The sequence below is a fragment of the Elgaria multicarinata genome, chromosome 7, assembly GCF_023053635.1.
Source record: "Elgaria multicarinata webbii isolate HBS135686 ecotype San Diego chromosome 7, rElgMul1.1.pri, whole genome shotgun sequence".
NCBI lineage: Eukaryota > Metazoa > Chordata > Lepidosauria > Squamata > Anguidae > Elgaria > Elgaria multicarinata.
In genome coordinates, this window is record NC_086177.1 from 82,903,294 (window position 1) to 82,923,840 (window position 20,547).

The 20,547-nt window shown below is 40.3% G+C and overlaps 1 protein-coding gene across 1 annotated transcript; it reads right to left on the reverse strand.

Annotated features, from left to right (window-relative positions):
• Positions 1 to 755: 755 nt before the first annotated feature.
• Positions 756 to 19,229, reverse strand: TMEM64 (transmembrane protein 64). The gene is made up of 3 exons (XM_063130915.1): positions 18,441 to 19,229; positions 5,012 to 5,167; positions 756 to 2,512 (listed from the first exon to the last, which is right to left on the reverse strand). Exons 1-3 carry the CDS (start codon positions 19,194 to 19,196, stop codon positions 2,321 to 2,323), a joined length of 1,104 nt encoding a protein of 367 aa, XP_062986985.1. The 5' UTR covers positions 19,197 to 19,229; the 3' UTR covers positions 756 to 2,320.
• Positions 19,230 to 20,547: the final 1,318 nt, after the last annotated feature.

Consider the following 20,547-nt stretch of genomic DNA (forward strand, 5'->3'; position numbering starts at 1 on the left):
ACGGTGCAATCCTGTCGGGATTCCCTTCAGCCTCTAAATTTGGGAGGCTGATGGGAATGCTATGCAGAATGGGAGCAGTGCAGAGGTGATCTTACCCTTCACACTGTACCTGCTCTGCATTTCCACTATACAGGCATTTTCACTCATTTAGCTAGGGCTCTGAGCAGGGCGACGGATGGAGGCTGGGGAAAGCTCGTATCCCCAATTCTCCAGTCCCCACCCCAGAACCATCCCTTTCCCTTCCCTCCAAGGTCATCTCTGTGACCTTGGAGACAGCCGTCATGGTTCTCTCTGCGCTATGAGGGGGAGGGGAGCTCAGACTCCTGGGTCAGAGGTTGGAGCAATGTCTCTGACCTTGGATCCAGGAATCTGAAAAAACCTATGGCTCCCCAGATGCTATCTAAGGGCCATAGGATTGCTCTCCCAATAAACAAGGTACATTCTCACCGAAAGATTATCCTGGACTAACTATGACCTGGAAGCAACTTGCCATAATTCAACACAAACACAGGTGGAATTAAACCAGTGAAATCAATGAACTGAAGTGTACTTGACTTAAAGCCAAAAAGAAAAACTCCACTGCATCACAACAGACTTACAAAAAAAAAAAAATACTGGGGAAAAAGGAATACGTAACACAAAATCTTAAGAGCCAGATGTGTACTTTATTGTTGAGAACTAATTAGGATTTCAGACAAAAATAAGATAATTCATGTTTGAAGTAATTTTGTGCTGGTTCCAGCTGCTATAAAGCATTTTTGTGAGTACATAACTCAGGTATACAAATATGCATCTGTAAAGAATTATGGTACTGACACACACAAGCACAATTAGGCTTATTCCTGTCCATTCACACTTATGAAGAAGCAATTTAATGATCCTTCTGTGGAGAGTCCATCGCATCATATGAAGTATATTCATTTTAAAACATTTACAGTTTCCTGAGCCTCAAAGACATTTCTGCCATTTTCTAGTCATTTATTTTTTTTAAGATGGAAAACCTATATTTTCCTAATTTTTGCAAATGTTTAGCACACATGCAAAGAAGAAAGGAGCACATGTAGTCTTCACAGCACTCCATTGGTAGAAGTTCCAAAGTACTGCGCAAAATGCATACAAGACAAGCATAATTTTATGATCAGTGGAAAGTGTATTAGGGAGGAATTGTGTTGATTTTTAAAGCTTTTATAAAAGAAAAACCAAAAGGTCTTCCCTATAAAATAAAGGCCACGTGACTAGTACCATAGTTTTTTCAGAGATTTAGTTCCTCCTGTTTTGTAAGTCTTGCAGTGCACAGAACAAAGTGAAGCTGATCTATGCTCCCCAAAACTATTTTTATAAACGGGGTTGTAAAGGAAGAGCCCTTTTGTTACTCACAAGGATGGTAAAGCCAAGTCAAAGGTTTGCATTTCATCTGCATGTTCTCCCTTACACTGTTTGCCACTATTAGGTACTCCATAGCTTCCCTTTTACTTTGCATATTACACAGTGTAACTTAAAATGTTATATAAGAGCACTTCAGTCCCACAATGTAGGATTTTAAACTTATGTGAAAAATTATGAATGGCTCCACAACATTTCAGTGGCTTACAAAAATACATTCAACCAAAGATTTATATAAGGTGTTCTTCTACCCACCCCACCCCATCCACAAATTAAAAAACAAGATATGGGAACCAAATGGTTTCCGAAATAGCAAAACCACCCCCCCAAGAGCCACAGGGAAACCCTGTAACCTGTCGCAGACAGGAAAATGACTATGGATCCCAGGAGAGATTCCTCCTCCTCCTTAGGAAGTGCTTATCTTGCCTTCCCTGTGCTGGATGCCTGATTGAGAAGGGAGAACATACTCCTTTCTAGAAATATTTTGAAAGCTAAGCACATTCAAGGGTAATGTACATGAAGTTGCATACTTTACACTGATTCATCAGTATTAAAGATCTACTGTATATTATTAGTCAGCCTTATAAATAATGCTAAGGAGAAAAATATTTGCTTCAGGAATATTTTTCTCAGTTCATGGAAGCAAATCCAAAACAACACCTAAAGTGCAGACTACAGGCCATGACAAGTATAATAATGACAAAAGGTGCAGCCAGACTTGCATTTACATTTACAATTACTTAGCCACCTATTAATCCTTACAAAGAGCCACTGACTTTGCAATTTAAAAACTGCCAGGGTTGTTTGTACCATAGTACATCCTCCAGCTATTTGGGATTTAAGTCTTGTTGAGATGTCCAGAAAAATGTCTAGGCAATAGGTTAGGCTATCCAGATTCGCAAAACCTTAATGTAATACTTCAGAAGGGAAGGGGAAGTCATACAATGTTGATTCCTCCTCCAGAAAATGCAAGCGTCCTCTTGTTGCAATATGTTGAATTGCTATTGCTTGGTTGACTGTTTTTAACAAGTGATGTCTTCATTTCCATTTCACACGCAACTATGGCTGCATTCAATTCCACTTGAGCCCGGTGAACAACATAGAACATAAGTCCTATACTTATCACAATCTGTGAACAAAACAGAAGTTATACCGCTTGCTTAATATTTTCAGCAGAAATAATGAACACAAGGAAAATATTTAAACTTCAGGAAAGAAGTTAAGATTTAAAAGTATTTTTAGATCAATCTAGGAGTGACTACATGAAAAAGAATATAAGCCTACACAGTTACTAGTTGTAGTCATTGTTAGCTGTACCCAACAGCTAACAGGAAAAGGGTCAAGGAAGAGATATCAATAATTTCACCTGCAGATAACATTTTGTAACGCTGACTTTAGTACAGCCAGACACACAAACAAAGTTGTCTAAACTTTGTAAGAGTCATAATGTTTTCTAAGAAATTAATTAAGTAAAACTAATGGAACAAACATTTCAACTTGAAAAATTATCAGAAAAAATACATCTAATTGCAGGTTTAACAATGCAGATGTGACAGAGCTCTTATAGTGAGGACCAGTACAGTGTAATGGCTAAGAAAATGGGCCGTGATCCATAATATTCTTGGTCTGTATGTCACCTCTGCCATGAATTCATTAAGTGGCTGTAGAAAACAAAACAAAAAAACAAAACAAACTTCCTCCCTAACTCAGTTGTGTATCAACAGAACTGGGGATATCATAACACTATATAGTATTGTACTACTTGGTATTCTTAAAAATCAATCCCAGTGACATGCAATTAGTTTTTCATGTACTGATCTTTCAACATCACAAACTAGCAAAATTTAGAGGAGTGCGTGCGCACAAGTGTGCAAGCAAGCAGAGAGCTTGTATGTTGTGACAGATTCCTGGGAGTGTGCGATGCATGTCTGTGCACTCTGCACTGCACACAGATATTATCCACTTAGGGTCTTTGTCAATGAGTAATGTACCGTTAGTGAAAGGAACTGCTGTGCAAGTTGAGCTCTGCTACTTTTCCCCATTGGGCAAGCGCTACCATACCACTGTGTAAACCTAAGATCTGCAAGTACTTGTGCAAGTACTTTAGCTGGATTCTCCCCTTGCATGGACTTTGAAATTTGGATTCCACTAATGCAATGTAATTTGCACTAGCCTTGGTTCACTATTTAAAAATGCTAACTTGATGACAGTAACTCGGAGAAGTTCATTACTAAGTTACTTCTAGGGATATCAATGTTTCATCAGATAGGTGAGTATAAAAACAATTGGCAGTTCTTATAAAATGGGAAGTGTTTGAGATATAATATTATTCATTTCCATACAAACTTCTGAAGATTTCAGAAAAGTTTCTTTAGAAACTTGCTCTATTTATATCTGTGATTGCACCACTTCTCAGTGAAGAGAATTTTCAAGGCATCTTCCAAGCATAAAACAAACAAGCATTGGGTTGGATTCAGAGTTCCCTTCTTTCAGCATCAAGCAGAGTTCTACTCTTGGGATACTCCCACCAGTGAAAAGGTAGAAGGTGACTTTGGGGTAGGGGACTGCCAAGACACAGGCTCTGAACAACAGACCCGGCCGCGGCTACTCCCTGCTCAAGCCAAGCACCACCGCTTGATACCCCTGAGGCAAGGGATAAAAACCACCTTCCTCCAAACTATGTGGACAAAGGGGTTTAAATGGAGAAGGATTTCAATAATAAAATAATGTGCTGTGAATTTTATGTGCTGAGGTGAATTACTGTCAGAGTGGGTGCTAAATGTAGAAACTTCAGATGATAAATGCCAAACAGACACGTGGGATTTTTGTGGTAGTTAAAAACAAAATGATCAAAATTTATTTTTAAAAGTTCACAAGCTTTGTTTCAAATTAAAACATTTCAAAACCTTTTAAAAACCTTTTATCCAATCCTTTCACCCATTCACATACATGCTTTTATTTCTCTCACACAATCACTCTTGAACTTTATTATCAGTATTGTTTATTATACACAAACTGTCTATCTCCACACCCCACTCCCAGAAGACACCACTATCTACATTGAACCTCAAACTCTCCAGAACCCAAGTAGTCTACACACCAAGAGCTAAAGCACTAAAGGCTAAAGACTCTAAGAGTACCCAAAAAGTCCCCCACAATCCCCTCAGTCATTCCCTTATATATCACTCCTCCCCCTCCTCAGACATTATAACTCCACCCACTCAGGCCAACATTCTAAAAACCACAGACTTACAAACCACAGACATACATTTGGGAACTGACTTGTGGGGTGTAACGCCACAGGGACCTCTCCCCTGCAGCCCCTTGCACTCTATGAAAATCTGCTCTGGGTAGTTTGGATACCCTCTGGAACCCTGCGGGGAGGGGTGTGCTCACCAAAAGGTATTTCCCCCCTGCCAACAGGATTCTCCAGTGGATCAAAAGCTTTTCATTCATGCAAGGAACATTCAGCATCTAAGCCAATATATTTACTTATGCACTTTACCAGGGAGTAATTTCTATTTAACAGACAGTGGGATGTTTGCTGAAACACATATAGATATGGAATCTATTTTTTTAAAAAAAGTCTATAAAGATGTTGAATGAGGACTAAAAACAAACCACTTACCTGCAAACTAAAAACGAAATATCCACTAACACTTTGTTCTGCAATAACATCTTCCATTGTGCGCAAAGTGGTGCCCAGGTAGGAGTTTAGGAGCTGAGTTGGAAGCAATCCAATGGAAGAAGCCATCAGGTAGTTCGGTAGCGAAAGATCTGTGATCTAAATAAAATAAACGCATACAAATAAACGCATACAAATAAACGCATACAAATTGGCCAATAAAAAGGAAGGCTGATTGTTCCAACTGTCCAAGCTACAGCAGTTTAACTAAAAAAAACCTCAACTTCTATGGGGTTGGGGTGGGGAGTTGGAAGACAGAAATAAATCAAGTATTCAATTATACAGAAGGCTTAAAAACTAGAGAGAGATTTGCCAAAGCCTCCTGTGGTCAAGGAATGGGGCTTTAAAAAGAGCTGCAAGGTTCCCAATCTCTACATTTCTGCTTCTAACAATTTCGAATCCTTATGTTATTTCTTCCTTCTTCTCTATCTTTCCAGTGCTTAGTAAGAAAATTGAATGAATCTCGGAATATTCTTACACAACATATGCATGCAGTATACAATACTACCCCTCTGCTTCTGCTCAATATGTTGCACCAACAGGACCCCACCACTAGTGCAACAGGGAGTTAGTGCTGCCTAAATGAGCGGAAATAGATTCAAACCATAAAAAGATGGTACAAGTATCTATCTATCTATATTTTAATATGCAATGTTCAAATACACCATCACACACTTTAATATTCATAAGAGTAAAAGATTACCTGAACTGGCTTAACCTGGCCTTTAACAGCATTTCCTAAAAATATACTGGCTTAAACATTGGAGAGTTTTAAGGGAAAGGAATCCCATAGTTCTAAAAGCAGTCATCAAGTATACTGCCTACAAAGTGCGGACATTGCACACTAATAGTATAAATCAAGATGATATTCTCAAATAGTCATAAGAGAAAGGTTGGGAACATTTTTGTTGTGCAGACTTCTACTGTTACTTTCTACTGTTAGTTTTTCCCTACCCTGTGCCTGCTTACCCTTCCCTGTACCTGTTGGCATTCTCTTCCCCTCCTTATTGTTTTACTATGATTTTATTAGATTGTAAGCCTATGCGGCAGGGTCTTGCTATTTACTGTTTTACTCTGTACAGCACCATGTACATTGATGGTGCTATATAAATAAATAATAATAATAATAATAATAATAATAATAATAATAATAATTTTTCAGTCCAAGGACTGAATTCTAATGTGGGAGAGATCTCAGAGACTACATTCTAGTGGTGGGCCAGGACAACAAGTGTCATTCTTATCTATGTTACAACAGCAAACAAGCTGACTCAAGCCAAAGGAAATACATCTGCAGTCCCCTCATGCAGAAGCCTATGCATTTGGTTGCAGCCTTCAAGCTCTCTAAAGCAGCAAACATGCAGAACCCAGACTTGAAGATCTCAACAGAATGTAAAAGAATAGCTGATACACATACACATACACTTTACTGCAGTTAGGAAAGAAACTTTAGCTCCAAATAATTGACACACACAAAGCTAACAGGAAGTCTCTTATTTCAGTAGACTTTCAAGTACAAAAACAGTGTTCAGATTTGAACATTTGGTAATTAAATTAATTTTCAAGTATGAAATCCATGAGAATATTCTATGAATCTTTTTGAATCCCTCAGGAAATTTTTTACATATTTTAACTGGCATAAAGGTTTCAAACATGATTTATAAATATTAAAAACAAAATTGAGAACGTTAAATAAATACTACAAGTATTTTGAATATAAATATCCTTGTTTCATGGAGTGGTCCACAGTGACAAGTAAAACAGACAGCTGGTGAAACAGGAATGATTATGGATTACTGCCAAAGAAGCAGAAGATGAGAGTTCAAAAGATTCAGACAGGCAATAAAGACAGCAGGCACTTAATTGCATATGATTTCAATACAAATGAAAGCCATGCACATTCAGCGTCTCTGTGTCACAGCTGACAATTCACAAGCTCCCTTAAATAAGCATTAGTGCTCTTATTTTAAATCAACTGGTAGCAAATACAAGTAGGAAGCTGGGAAGCAGGGTTGCCAACATGGAAAATTCCACCCAATACATTTATCAAAATACACCAATTGATTCTTCTTTGTTTGTGTAGGTTAGAATGTAGAGTTTATCAGGTACTGCAATTCTAGTTACCGCAGAGTTAGATTCCCTTGACCCTCAATGTTGTATTTTGTTTTTTAAAACGTACAGGTTCCTTAAGGATGTACAAACAGGTTTAGAAATATATCTTAAAGTCTTCAAAATGCCATAGCTATGTTCATAAGCTGAGATTTGTGCCTATTTGTCCATTCTACACAGTCAGGACTCACACACCTCGACCATCTTTCATTTAAAAGGTTTCTCCCAATACTACACAGCTTCTTGCCCCGAATTTTCATACAACCCAAATTAAACAAGGGATGCAGGTTTATGGAAAGTAACCATAAGCTCTTGAGCCAATGTAGTATAATTTAATTCTCAATTTTTTATTGTTTATAGCCAACGGCCATCACAATACAAACACAAAGCGCACAAGTATAAAACAGAAAAACATGTGATACAATAAAACAATACAAACAAAATGATCAGGATTTAAAACATTCCTTCCGTTTAGCCCCCATAGGATTAGACAGTGGTATGATTTAGAAAGTCTGCTCTTATCTTTCTTGTGGCTAGCACAAATAAAGCTATCCTATAGCTGATGAATTTGTCCACATCAGCCAACAGCCATCTAATTTCAAAATCATGTGATTGGCCTTCTAAGATGGTCTGGAAAGGGAGAATAAATTTAGCATGGGCAAATTATATAATGGACAGTATAAGGTATAATGTATGAGATCTTCAATATGCCCTGATTCACATAAAGTGTTCTTTCACAGGTAGTATAATTGACAATGTTGGAACTGGACTGTGGAGACGAAGTGCAGAATTCAATGCTGCCCATCCGTTAGCAGAGCTGGGTGCTAATTCTGGTCTGCTGTAGCCAGCCTCGCTACTTCTGGTCCACAAGCAGACCCTCCTGCTTGCAAAATGACAATGGTAATCCCCAAAACAAGCAGATTATTTCTGGAAAGGGGCAGGTCAGCGGAGCTCTCTCATATGAGCTCTGAACACCTCTCCCCTAACTGAAATGAGCATTTCTGCTCATTTCAGCTTGCCTCTGCAAATGGTAGGGGCCACTGCAGACCAGACGTGCACAGGCTGGACATGCGTGCAAGAGAAGCATTGGATTCTGCCTGTAGTTTCAAATTGTTCTCAGCCACAAAGTTCAGATGGTGTAATGGTGGTCCAGTCATTATCTCCTATCATATTCTACTTCCCAGGATTGTTTTAAGGATAAAGTGGGTGGAAAGTAGGTACACAGCTTTGAGCTCCTTGGTTAAATGGGGGATAAAATATATCGGTTTTCAGACACAATTAGAGCATAATGCAGGGTTTTGGTACAGATAAAAACAGCCAAGTATATACAAATATTTATTTATTTAGCTTACATTTCTATACTGCCTAATAGCCAAAGCTCTCCAATACGCCAACCAGCTGCACACATAAAACTCTAATTAAGCGTATTTCTTCCCAACAGACTTCAAGCAGCATGTGCCAAGCAAAAGACAATTACCCAAAACTGTGGGCAGCATCCAATCTGGCAATCCACCAGCGTCCATTAGGTGGCACTGGTAGGCAAGACCATCAGCCCATTGGGATGCTAGAGCTTCCTGCAGTGACCCTGGAAACTAGCCCAAACTAGCATTTCTGGAATGGGACAGCTCAATGGAGCTCCCTTCCACAGGCTCTGCTGACCTTTCTCATTCCAGAAATGGTAATTCTGGCTAGTTTGCAGGGTTGCTGTAGGAAGTACCAGTACTCTATTGCACTGGCAATCATTCACACCAGTGCAAAAGCAGGACTGGATAATGCCCTGCACAAAAATTAATTATTTCACTACTATTACTCAAAACTGTATGAACTACTTCACTACCTAGGATATCTTAGAACAGCATTGTTATTTTCACAATTTGCTCTTCAAATTAAACCATAACATCACTAACCATGCACAAATTAGCACTCCAGATAAAGGCAGCAAGCTGAAACACTGAGAACTGACATGAAGAAGAACAAGCAACTTCTCCAAGCAGTAGCAAGAAGTTTTTCCACAGCTTCCTATTGACGTTTTACTTATGATAGCAATTTAAACTTGAGAAGGTATGTGCACCAATTGTATGAATTCAACTTCAGTTGAAGTTTCATAGTGTATTTTATTGAAAAGTACATGAGTTACACATCCAAAAGGCACTGTCTGATAGCTTTTGTAATTCTGTTGAAATCTGGGACATCATGGAAGCTTACACAGGGGAGACCTACTTTATTGCCAGGAGGATGCAACTAGCACATTCTCTGCCTTTTAAATATTAAATCAGAAACCAGATATGCTAAGTAGGGCACTCATTAAATTTGATGGTACTCGGAAACAATCACAAGGATTAGATGAACACTTCTCAATGGTAAACTGTTCAGCTTGTAATGTTACCAACCTACCAGTAAGATGCTATCTCCACAGATCATGATCTTTGCTTCAAATTTTCGTCTTAAAATGGCTCAGAACTAAATACTGCAGAGCCATAAAGAAGCACATACAGTAAATGTATTAACAAGTTGTAGTTACAACTCAATCTCAACTCACCAGTATTTTGAAGACTCAAAAATTAAACAATAGTTTAATGAGTATTATAAGCTGAAGTAACATTAGAATGCACCTCTGACTTGAGAATGAGTTTTTAAAGTCATTGTTGTACTAAACCAGTCTTATTTTTGTCAGAACATTTTTAGTGTAATGGCAAGAGGAAAACCAGTTAAAAATGTTGGTATCTTAAGACAAAAAGGGCAATGAAATCATTACAGAATCCTAATCCTGTAGAACACACAAACACACGAACACACACACACACACACACACACACACATATATATATATATCTGGGTGGGTTACATTACAACAGAAGGCTCTGCCCTTGATAGATATCACACACGGGCTTACTTCAGACATTCAAATGAACATGTGTAAGAAGAGAGCAGAGACTGCCACTGCAATGCCCCCACCCAGAGCATTTTTTTTCTACATAGTTGAAATGTGTGTAAGGGGCTAAACTCTTTCCAATACTTTCCAAGTTTCATCACACTGCCTTCACCATTTGGGGGTGTATTGTACTTACTGGTAGGAATTTTTTACCAAAGAAAGCAAATTAGATTGTCTCGTTGACTTGTTTTAATTTGGCTTAGGAAAATTCCTGTTATTTTGTAAGGATTTTAACAGTCAATGAGGCAATGCTAGGGAACCTTTTTAACCTAGGGTTGTATCCAATGGTGCCATTCTGCTTATTATTATTATTATTATTATTATTATTATTATTATTATTATATTTATTTATTTATTTATATAGCACCATCAATGTACATGGTGCTGTACAGATAACACAGTAAATAGCAAGACCCTGCCGCATAGGCTTACAATCTAATAAATGGAAGCAGTTCCTGCAGTGGAACCAGAAGGGGGCATGCTGAAGATCTGCTCCATAGGACTGGGAAACCCTCTGGAGTAAATTTTCAGATGTCGCGGAGAGCCGCAGAGATGAAGAGCAACGAAGTAAGTCCCGTACAACATTGGATTTAACTCTTAGTCCTCTTCCAGATCTCACTTAAAACATCCAGCTTCAAATCTCCAAGAGCCAAGGAGTGATGTCTTAGCTTGAGATAGGGAAATTACCTCAGGATAAAAGTTTTGTACAACTTGAGATCTGAACAAACAACCTTCATTTGGACATTAGCAAACAGTTTCATGCAAAACAATCTGGGAACTACAACTAAATCTGGAGACCACACACACACACAGGGGATTCACTAAGCAACAAACCACAAAAGCATTGAAGAAGGATTTTTCCTTGGCTGAAAGCCAAAGGAATGTGGGCATTCTATTAATGTATTTTCCATTCCTTACTTCACACCCTGCCTTGCAGGCAGGGCTGATGGATTTAAATCCAAGTAATTTAGATAAATGATTTAAATCACCAAGAAAAAAGACTGAGTGAAATAGTTAACTTAAATCAATGTCCCATTTTGAAATCCACACCCTTCTTAAACCAGCATGCATACTAACTGGTTGATTTAACAATTTAAACATATCAGGGAGTTGGAGGGTTACAGGCTTATATTAAAATACAATTTCCTTTTTAAAAAAAAGATGCTTACCACAACAACTTTAATCAATCTGATTGTTTATACTGTATATATCAAAAATAGAAAATTCTATCTCCCCCCACACTCCATAATACTATCATCTACTCCTGGCCCTTCAAGACAAGGTTTAGGGCAGAGAATAAAATATTCAACAATTTAAAAAAAAACCTGGCAGTTTAAGGCCAGAGTTAAGGCTATCTCATGTTGGCTCAAGCTCCATACATCAGGAAACTGAAAGCGTAAACTGATGCTTTAACAGACCTGCTCTGTGATCAGCAATGATGCTGTACAATGTCACAAATTATGCTTGCTTATAACTTACCCTCTATGCAGCCACACTTTTTCAAGTTCTTTCTGGCCCAAATCCAGATGGGGAAGATGGACTGCCTCAGGCCAGTAAGGATTCCCCATGCAGTCCTGATATTGCATTGCTTTATGAAACATCTGGACCTTACTTTATTGCTAGAGGAATCCTCCTGTGAGTTGACCCATGCTTGTTGTTGTTTACTGATCACAGGGCGCATACGTTAAGACATCCACTTTAGTTTCCAATTTCCTGGCTTTGTAGAGCTTGAGTATGAAATAGAGCTTGAAACAGCCTTAATTCTTGTCTTATACAGGTAGGTTTTTTAAATCATTGAGTTCCTCTGGTTTTTAAAAAAAGAATTTTAGTATTACTGTGTTCTGAAGTGAAAAAACATGAACTAAAAAAATTAAACACAAACAAGTAATTAACTAAGTAGATGTATACAAATGAATAGATATGTCCCAGTATGTTTAATATAGCTTGCTTTGGGTAAGAGTCCACAGGATTCCAGCAGAGCATTTTACTTTTCCTCCCTCTCTTCATCACTGATCTGCCAATCACTGAGAATGATTCCCTCAGCCTTCAAAATTACCTCACTCTTATCTCAGTTGAAAGTTCCCTGCTACCCCTCCCCTACTGTCAGAATCCTGACAGGGACAGTAGAATTCAAAACACTGGAGTACTAGCAGCATTCTAGCTTCGGAGTGAAACTGAGTATGCCAGACCTAATTTTACTAACTGGTGCTGCCATATGCTTTCCTGGGGCAAAAAAACCTTGATAATTTTTACATTTCTGCTCAGATTTTCACCAAACCAAAGAAAGCCACACCTCCTCAACAAGCTTGAATAAAGAACATGAGTAGTTTCCCCCAGAAACTGATGTATCTGATATGTCAAACCACAGCTTGTGTAAAAAGTACAAATGTGTCAATTTTCAACATGTTTAAACTTGCTGTATCTGTAGCAATTGGCATCACAGTGGTTTGAAATTCTGAAGGATTGTACACCTCATCAGGTGGATTACGTGTGTCACGTTTCAAGTTATTAGCTCTACAGGTACAGGCAGGTATAATACATTTGTATAAGCAGTAGAATTTGAGGCTTATAACAGTGGGACCTTTTTTCTTGTGCCTTTGTGCCTCACCTTAAATAAAGCGGCACTCCGCGATTCTTTAATATTATTTCCAACGCTAAACACAACATAAACTGAAGAAAAGAAAAACTGGCAGTTTTATGACTGTGCTAGCTGCGGCTATCAAAAAATGCTAGTATCTAACTATAATTCCAAATTGAACATGCCAAGTGAAGTGGGAGCCCCTGCATTAAACTGCTGTGTCTGTTGTCATCTTTCTTTATGGTGGGTTTTAAAGCAGGAAGACAATGGTGCAATGGATGCAACGATAAGCCAAATTTCCAGAGAATCCTGGCTTACTATGAGCAGACTGCTTGCTGGTGCAAGTAGTACATTTTCTTCTCCTTGACTCCCGACCCCCATGAAAGCAGCTACATTAACCAGGAACTAAAAGCTTAGCATGTCGTCCAAGCCAGGAACCCTGATTTGTTGTGCACCTTACAACTCAGGGTTTATAAATCTTGGTTTATTTTGAAGCAACAAGCCAAGAGCCCCAGTTTGGACAACATGGTAGGCTTTCAATTCCTAGTCAATTTAGTTACACCTCAGGAGACAAGCAGGAGCAAACAGTTTGCATGCATCAGCATGCAGCTCATTCATGATAAGCCAGAATATTCCAGAATTCTGGCTTACTGTTGTGTCTGAACACAGACAATAGCTGCTTTATACATGAAGCACATTCTAAACTGGCCCTAAATTTCTCATAAATATTCCAGACTCAAACCACTGTGGCTTTAGAGATCAGGACCCTAGAATCATAGAATTGGAAGGGGCCTATAAGGCCATCGAGTCACCTATAAGGCCACCCTACGTTACTGTTCCAATTTGTTCAGTGAAAAGGTGTGCATATTCATAAAGCTTCAACTGATAAAGAAAACTAATGAACAACTAATAATGGACATACATTTTTCAGTCTATTTGTTCCTTACCATGTCTTACATTTAAGAGAATCACAATAAAAGCTATTATACAGATGGTTTCTCACTCCTTATAGAGCCAATTCAGACAACACACTAAGCCATGGTTAGGCCCACTAACCCTGTTGCACCAAATGGTTAGTGAACATGTTTAAACTGTGGTTATGTAGCCACCATTGTTAGGAATGGTTCACATGACATTCTAAGTCATGGTTCACGCGACACAATAAGCCATGTTTATCTCAAAATGTCTAACCACCATGGCTTAGTGTGTCGTCTGAACAGGATCAATGGCATTTTTGATACTGATAAGGTTAAATGTTGGAGATATCAAGAATCAGATGCCAACTTCATACTTATGTGGTGGGAATGCCATCATGTCTTTGCATTTTAAAGAGACTGATTTTATCTATAAGATGGCAGAAGCAAATTAAAATTAGATTAATTTGTGATATTAAGTTATTTAAATGGTTCCACCTTGGTAACTAAATTAAGACATTAATTAAGAATCTGTTATTAGCAGCAAAAGTTGTAATTATGTTAAGGGGCCCTTTTTAATATCAGAACTGATGAGAAAGACTCTGAACATAACTTATAGGACATATTTCCAGTACACTAATAAAAAGATGAGAACACTTTGTTCAGTATCAGAGTTGTTTATTGTAAACCACTTTTTATAAAAATATATATTGGGGAATCAATGTTTTATTTAGTCAGTCAGACTGATGATTTTGTACATTTTTCTTTGGTATTTATATTAAGTGTTCGTAAAAAAGAAGAAGAAAGGAAAACATTAAGGGATTGAAGCATAGATGCCCTTGTGTCACAAAGACAGAAATGTTTTTCAAAGCTAGTTTACCTGACCTGGTATATGGGCTGCTAATCATTTCCCTGTCAAACGCTTTGTATCTCTTGCCATGTTGTGAGGATGCTGTCGCACAATACATGAGTCAGAGATTACCTTTGAACTGGACTGTTGGATAACTTTTTTTTCATCGTTGATGCAATGTTTTATTATTTGAAATGAAAAATAGTAACTTTCAACATTGGAAGAAAAGAGAATATGATTCAAATTAATACCCTCCCATGATGAAATGCATAAATGCTTAAGACATCACCACTGCAGTCAGAGTAACTTTCAGGAGTACATCTTCTCTGCAGGGTGGATAAAAATAAATGTCTTTTTAAAAAATAGCTTTTTATAGATTTAGATTAATTTTAATTTAAGTGAAGAGGTGTTCTTTCCTATCAATTATAATAGATCTTTTTTTTTAAAAAAGTATTTTGTACAATGAAGTCTACATTGAATGAAAACCATTAAAACCAATCCTATGCAGGACTACTCAGAAGATAGCCCAGCTGCATTCAATGAGGCTTACTCCCAGGTAAGTGGGTACAGGACTGTAGCCTTGTAGCTTCAAACAAAAGCCATGTCCCTTTATCAAACAAACCTAAAGCCCACTTTTTAATGCAACAGAAAGAAGTAGGGGGAGGAAATCCAACTTTTGAAGTCAAGCATTATGAGACATCACATATTCTACTGTTATGTTATGGAAAACCTACTAGACCCACAACTGTCAAGTCATCACAGGTGCTAGTTTCCAGGAGATACCATGCATTATCTCATCTGAATCATCCATTTCCCCCACTAGAATGGCTTGTTTTTTATGCTCTGCAACTACCTTTGCTCTGAAATAAACTTAGTTCAAGTGCCGAATATTTATGACTCTAACCAAACAAGAGTATTGCCTTTGATTGTATGGAGAAACCACTCTGCCCAATAACTACCATCCCTTTCTACAAAGTTCTAGTTAAGTTCATTGTGACCTGTGTTTTTTCAGAAACAAGTCTCATTGTCTTCAATGAGATTTACTCCCACTTAAGTGTGCATATGTATGCTCACTTACTTGGGAGGAAGCCCCACTGAACACAGTGTGACCTACCTCTACATAAATCTACAGAGGATTGTGATGTCAGTCTCCAAGTAAGTAATTTTGCTTAGAGTCCACTACATCTGTAGAAAGAGCCCAACAAAAGTCAATTAATTTCACAACTACACCTCCCCCACTTCAGCAGATATATTTCTATAGTGTGAAGGTATGCAGTCTGCAAGATCAAAGGTTTCAGTTTATACTCATTATAAAGCCTCCATTTAGTTGCAAACCAATAATTGTAATTGTATTCATGCTTGTTCAGGAAGGGCATGGATTATACTGATGGAATCTTGATTTAAACCTGCTTATTTTCACGGAGACTTAAACCAGCTGACTCTGGGACTTGTGACAAAATTCCCTATCCTGCACTTTATAAATGACAACCAGTTTCCCCCCTACACTTTAATGTTTTCTTCTATGTAGAAAAAAATTCAGCAGCCTTCAATGTGCAGTCTAGCCTGCTGCATTGCAGAATAATGAAATAGTCTAGAGACAATAAAAAGGGTTTAAATCCAAAGTACTTAAGATGTCTGCCTTTCACAAAAATGAAACTGGTTTATCACTGTAATTCTAAACTCACATACTAGGGATTACATCCCAGTGAATTTACTTGGACTTGCTTCCAACTAAATAACTGGATTGTGTTGCATGAATACCCAAACTTCCCTAAAAGACTCCACAGAGTACCTTTATTTCAGCAGATTACTATTAACCAATTATGAAAGAATACCTTTTACTATACATAGAGAAAAAACAGCTTTTTAGGTTGTTAGTGCCGTTACACTTTTTTTAAAAGTAACCACTTGGACTCACATACAAACAGCTTCTGCAAGAGGTAACAAACAAGCCTTATCTAGCAAGTTTTCACTGTGTTTTCAAGCTAACAGAAATCAGCAGGTAATACAAGTAACTTCTGAGTTTACTCTGTTGTATCAGTTTAAAATAATTATATTACCTGTCTCAAAATACTTCAGAATTATTCATGTACTTGATGTGTCTTTCCCATTCTTTGCCAAATTGTATCAGTTTATACACATCAAGGACTTGAATAACCTGTAGTATCTCATGACACTGGTTTTAAGTCAGTTTTTCTTTAATTTATTTCTGTTGGTTCCCTAGTAGTCTCATGAAGAAGACCATCCCTAATAGTCTCATGAAGAAGACCATTACTATACAAGCAATTATTAGGAAATGTTAGCCACAAACTACCAGCATGCCACATCACGTATTTTCCATATAGACTATTCCCTTACTTAATTCAGAGTTGTTCTGAAATATCTACAAACTGGGAAAGTGTATCCCCAAAACATGAATAAAAAGCGTTTAACACAAGACCATCAATGCTTATGAAATATTCCACATGCCAAAAAGTAACAATATCACAGAGATACTCAAAGGATAATAATGAAAACCAAGATAATAATGCAAAGGATTTAACTCAAGCAGTCTACTGAACTATATAATCAAATAGTTCTCTTAAAATATACTTTCCATAATTATCCTACAGATATGATTTAATACCTTCCACAATGTTAACTCTTTTGCATGACTACCCAATTTCATTACTATACCTTAAGAATACCAATATGATATTGTTATCTTTTGGTACAAACACACTACACACTAACCTTCACACTCTTTGATAGTGTATTGTTGTTGGGTTACCCTTTTTTCTTTTTTTCTTTTTTTTTCCTTTGGCAACAGCTCCAGAGAAGGCCACTGTCTAGACTGAAATATTATTGTTGCACTAAATGCACCATACACGTTAAGTAGCAACTCATATGTAGGCCGGCCTTCCCAAACCTGGTGTACTTCAGACCTGTTGGAATACAAGAAGTCTGGAGGAGACCAGCTTGAATAAGGCTGCTTTAGGCAATTTCTCAGCCATGTGGAAGCTACTTACCTATAAACAGCACCCACAGGGCTGAGGTAACAATTAAATGAGTTAAGGTCCATGAGCATGGGCTTATTCCTTGGAGATTGCCCCCATCCTCACCCCACATACACATTTGGTCATTTAAGTGTTCTCCCAGCTTCACAGGAGCTGTTTATAGCCTCCCAACCCCATGGAAGCAATCTCATAAGCCACCACAGAATAAGGATAAATGCAAACTGAAAACTACAGAAACTCAGCAACGCTGCAGTTCACTTCAAGTGAGAAATTCTAAGCACACTTACTACTGAGTAAATCAGACTGAACTCACTAGCACTTAGTCCAACAGATTATTTAAAAAAGAAAAAGCTGCTTCCTGTGGCTGGATCAGAGCCACAGAAGTGAAGAGGCAGCAGCAGAAGATCGCTTAACTCTTTCCCTGCCCATTTTCCCATTCTGCAAAGCAAGGGTTTTTAAAAGGAAACTTTAAAAAGCCCACAGGGGGAAAGCCACTAAGGAGGATATTTGGGGCAGTTAAAGAGGTAAGTATCCCTTCCCCCGTGGCTCAGTTTCTGGATCACCTCAACAAGAGACTTGCCCTAATTAAAATGGGTTGTTGGGCTACCTTTATATGTATTTGCATGCAACTTTTGTTCTTTATTTAACTTTTCTGGATAATCACTGCTGATTTACAATTCTCATGGAAGAGAGGCTTGCAACTTTTCAAAGCCACTCCCCATGGAGAACAAGCTATTTTGAGTGAGGCCTGAGGCTTGAATGGCTCCAACTCATCAAACAATACCTTTTATTTTTTGCATTTTTCATGTCCATGATTTGAATATAAAATCCAGCTTGGCAAGCATATTGGCTCCATTCAAAACTAGCTCTCTTCCACTTTCTGTCCTGCATTAACACCTTTGGACAAGCGAGGCACCTGAGAGAACCAAGGCCTCAAGGCCTCTTTGATGACAATTCCCCCCGCCCCCAGAGCTTCAGATAAGAGCCACTCACAGAGAAGATGGCGTTTTGGAGCCCGAAGGGTATCGGGGTGAGCCTGGCCAGGGCCACCACCTTGAGGCCGCTTCCTCCCTCCACCACGCGGATGACAGCGCTGAGCTTCTCGCTGCCCTGGATCCTGGCCAGCACCCATCGGGCCAGCAGCTTCTTGCACACCACATGGGAGATGAAGGTGCCGATGAGGACCCCGAGCACCATGAGGCCCATGCCCAGCACGAAGCCGTAGAGGTAGCCGGCGGCCACGTTGAGCAGGATGTAGCCCCAGCCGCACGGGAAGGACACCACGATGAAGCCCACGGTGAAGAGCAGCACGCCGGCCAGGCTGTCCAAGCTCTCGGCCCAGAGCATCAGGTCCCGCAGGTACTGGCGCACCAGGGCGAGCGAGGCGAAGCACAGCGCCGCCAAGAAGCACACGCTCAGGCAGCTCTTGCACCAGCAGGTGCCCAGCAGGCAGCCCGAGCAGCGCCATGTCCTGCCCTCGGGCAAGCCGGGCCCCGCTTCGGGCAACTGGCATAGCAGGATCTCCACCGACGGCTCCTGATGCGGCGGCGGATAGTGATGCAGCCCGTTCTGCTCCCCGAAGAGCAGCCCTTCCGCGGCTCCTGCTCCTGCGCCTCCTCTCCCCGCCGCCTCGCCCGGCTCTCCAGCCGCGCCGAGCCAGCGGCTCGGGTCCTGCCGGGCTCCCTGGGCGAAGGCGTGCTTGGTGGCCCGCGAGAGCAACTGCAGCGCGGCAGCCCCAGAGCCCCACATCGTCTAAGGCGAGAAGAACAACAAGAGAAGGAGCGGGCGACAGGCGGAGGTCGAGCGAGTGCTTCGCCTTCCTCCCCGCTTCGCAACAACAAGAGGCGGCCGCTCGCTCATCGCCGAGGAGAGCAACTGGAGGAGAAGAGAGCGACGAGATGAGGCGAAGCTGAGGCGCGAGCGTCCCTTCTCAATGGGCGCCGCCAGCGGAGACCTCCCTCTACCCGGCGGTTAAAAAACGGCGGCGGCCGGGAACTGGCGGGCTCGGCAGCTGCGGCCTTGGCAGGGCGGGCGCCCCGGAAAGCGGCAGCAGCAGCAGCGGCAACAGCTGCGGAGCTCCATTTCCCGGCGCTCTCAAGGCCCCGCCGCCGGGTCGGCTGGTTGGAAGGACCGCCCCGTTCTGGGCTCAACCCGAGATGATGGGGGAGCCCCGACTGAGACGGCCGCTAGCGCCAGGAAGGCGACGACGATGTGGCAAAGCCCAGCAGCGACCGAGTGGAGGCGAATGGGCGGAGCTGAGGCGGGGGCCGGGTTAGGAGCCGCCGCCGCCGCCGCCGCCGCCGCCTCACGCAGAACGTGAGAGGGAATACGAACCCACACGCGGCTGTGCCGGTTTTCACGACAGTTTCCTCAGTCATGCACGATTTCCCCCTCACGGAAAGCTCCACGCAAAGATACAAACGCCCCTCAGGAACACAACCGTGAAAAGACACGTTACTCCCCACACAGTTCCTCCTGCCAGTCAGCCATGTCTCCCCACACACCTCAAACACAGTCATAGGCAACTTTTAATCTTCCCAAACACGGGTAGCCAACTATCTTCCCTCACATAATCTCCTTCCCGTGACTGCCAACCCACAAACACCTCTCCCCTCACATAAAACTGCCTGTTCACACTCATGGACACAGCCACACACAAGCCGCTCCATGTACATGCCTCCTGCTGCTTGTGTGGAGCAACTCCACCCATAAAATTCTGTGAATGAGGCAGGGCAATTGTACATAAAAGTCTCATCTGGAAGCACCTTCAGTTGGCTTTGTGATTCATTGCTAGCGGGATTTTCTAACATTTCCCACAGGCCAACTAAAAACTTAGAATGCAATAACTATCAATCTTCAGTTCTACATACATTTATCTGTACATGCCAAGAGGGCCTAGGGCTAATCAGCTATGTGCATGCAGCCAAAAATATAGTAGCTTGGGTCTTACATGGTTCAGCATAAACTATGAGTATATACAGTACAAAAGCATGTAAGAACTACTTCACACATTATCTAATCTACACCCTATTAGTCTGTAATCCTAGACAGCGTCAGGCCTCCTGAAGTCCATTTCAGAAGATTAGGTCACAAGACATTG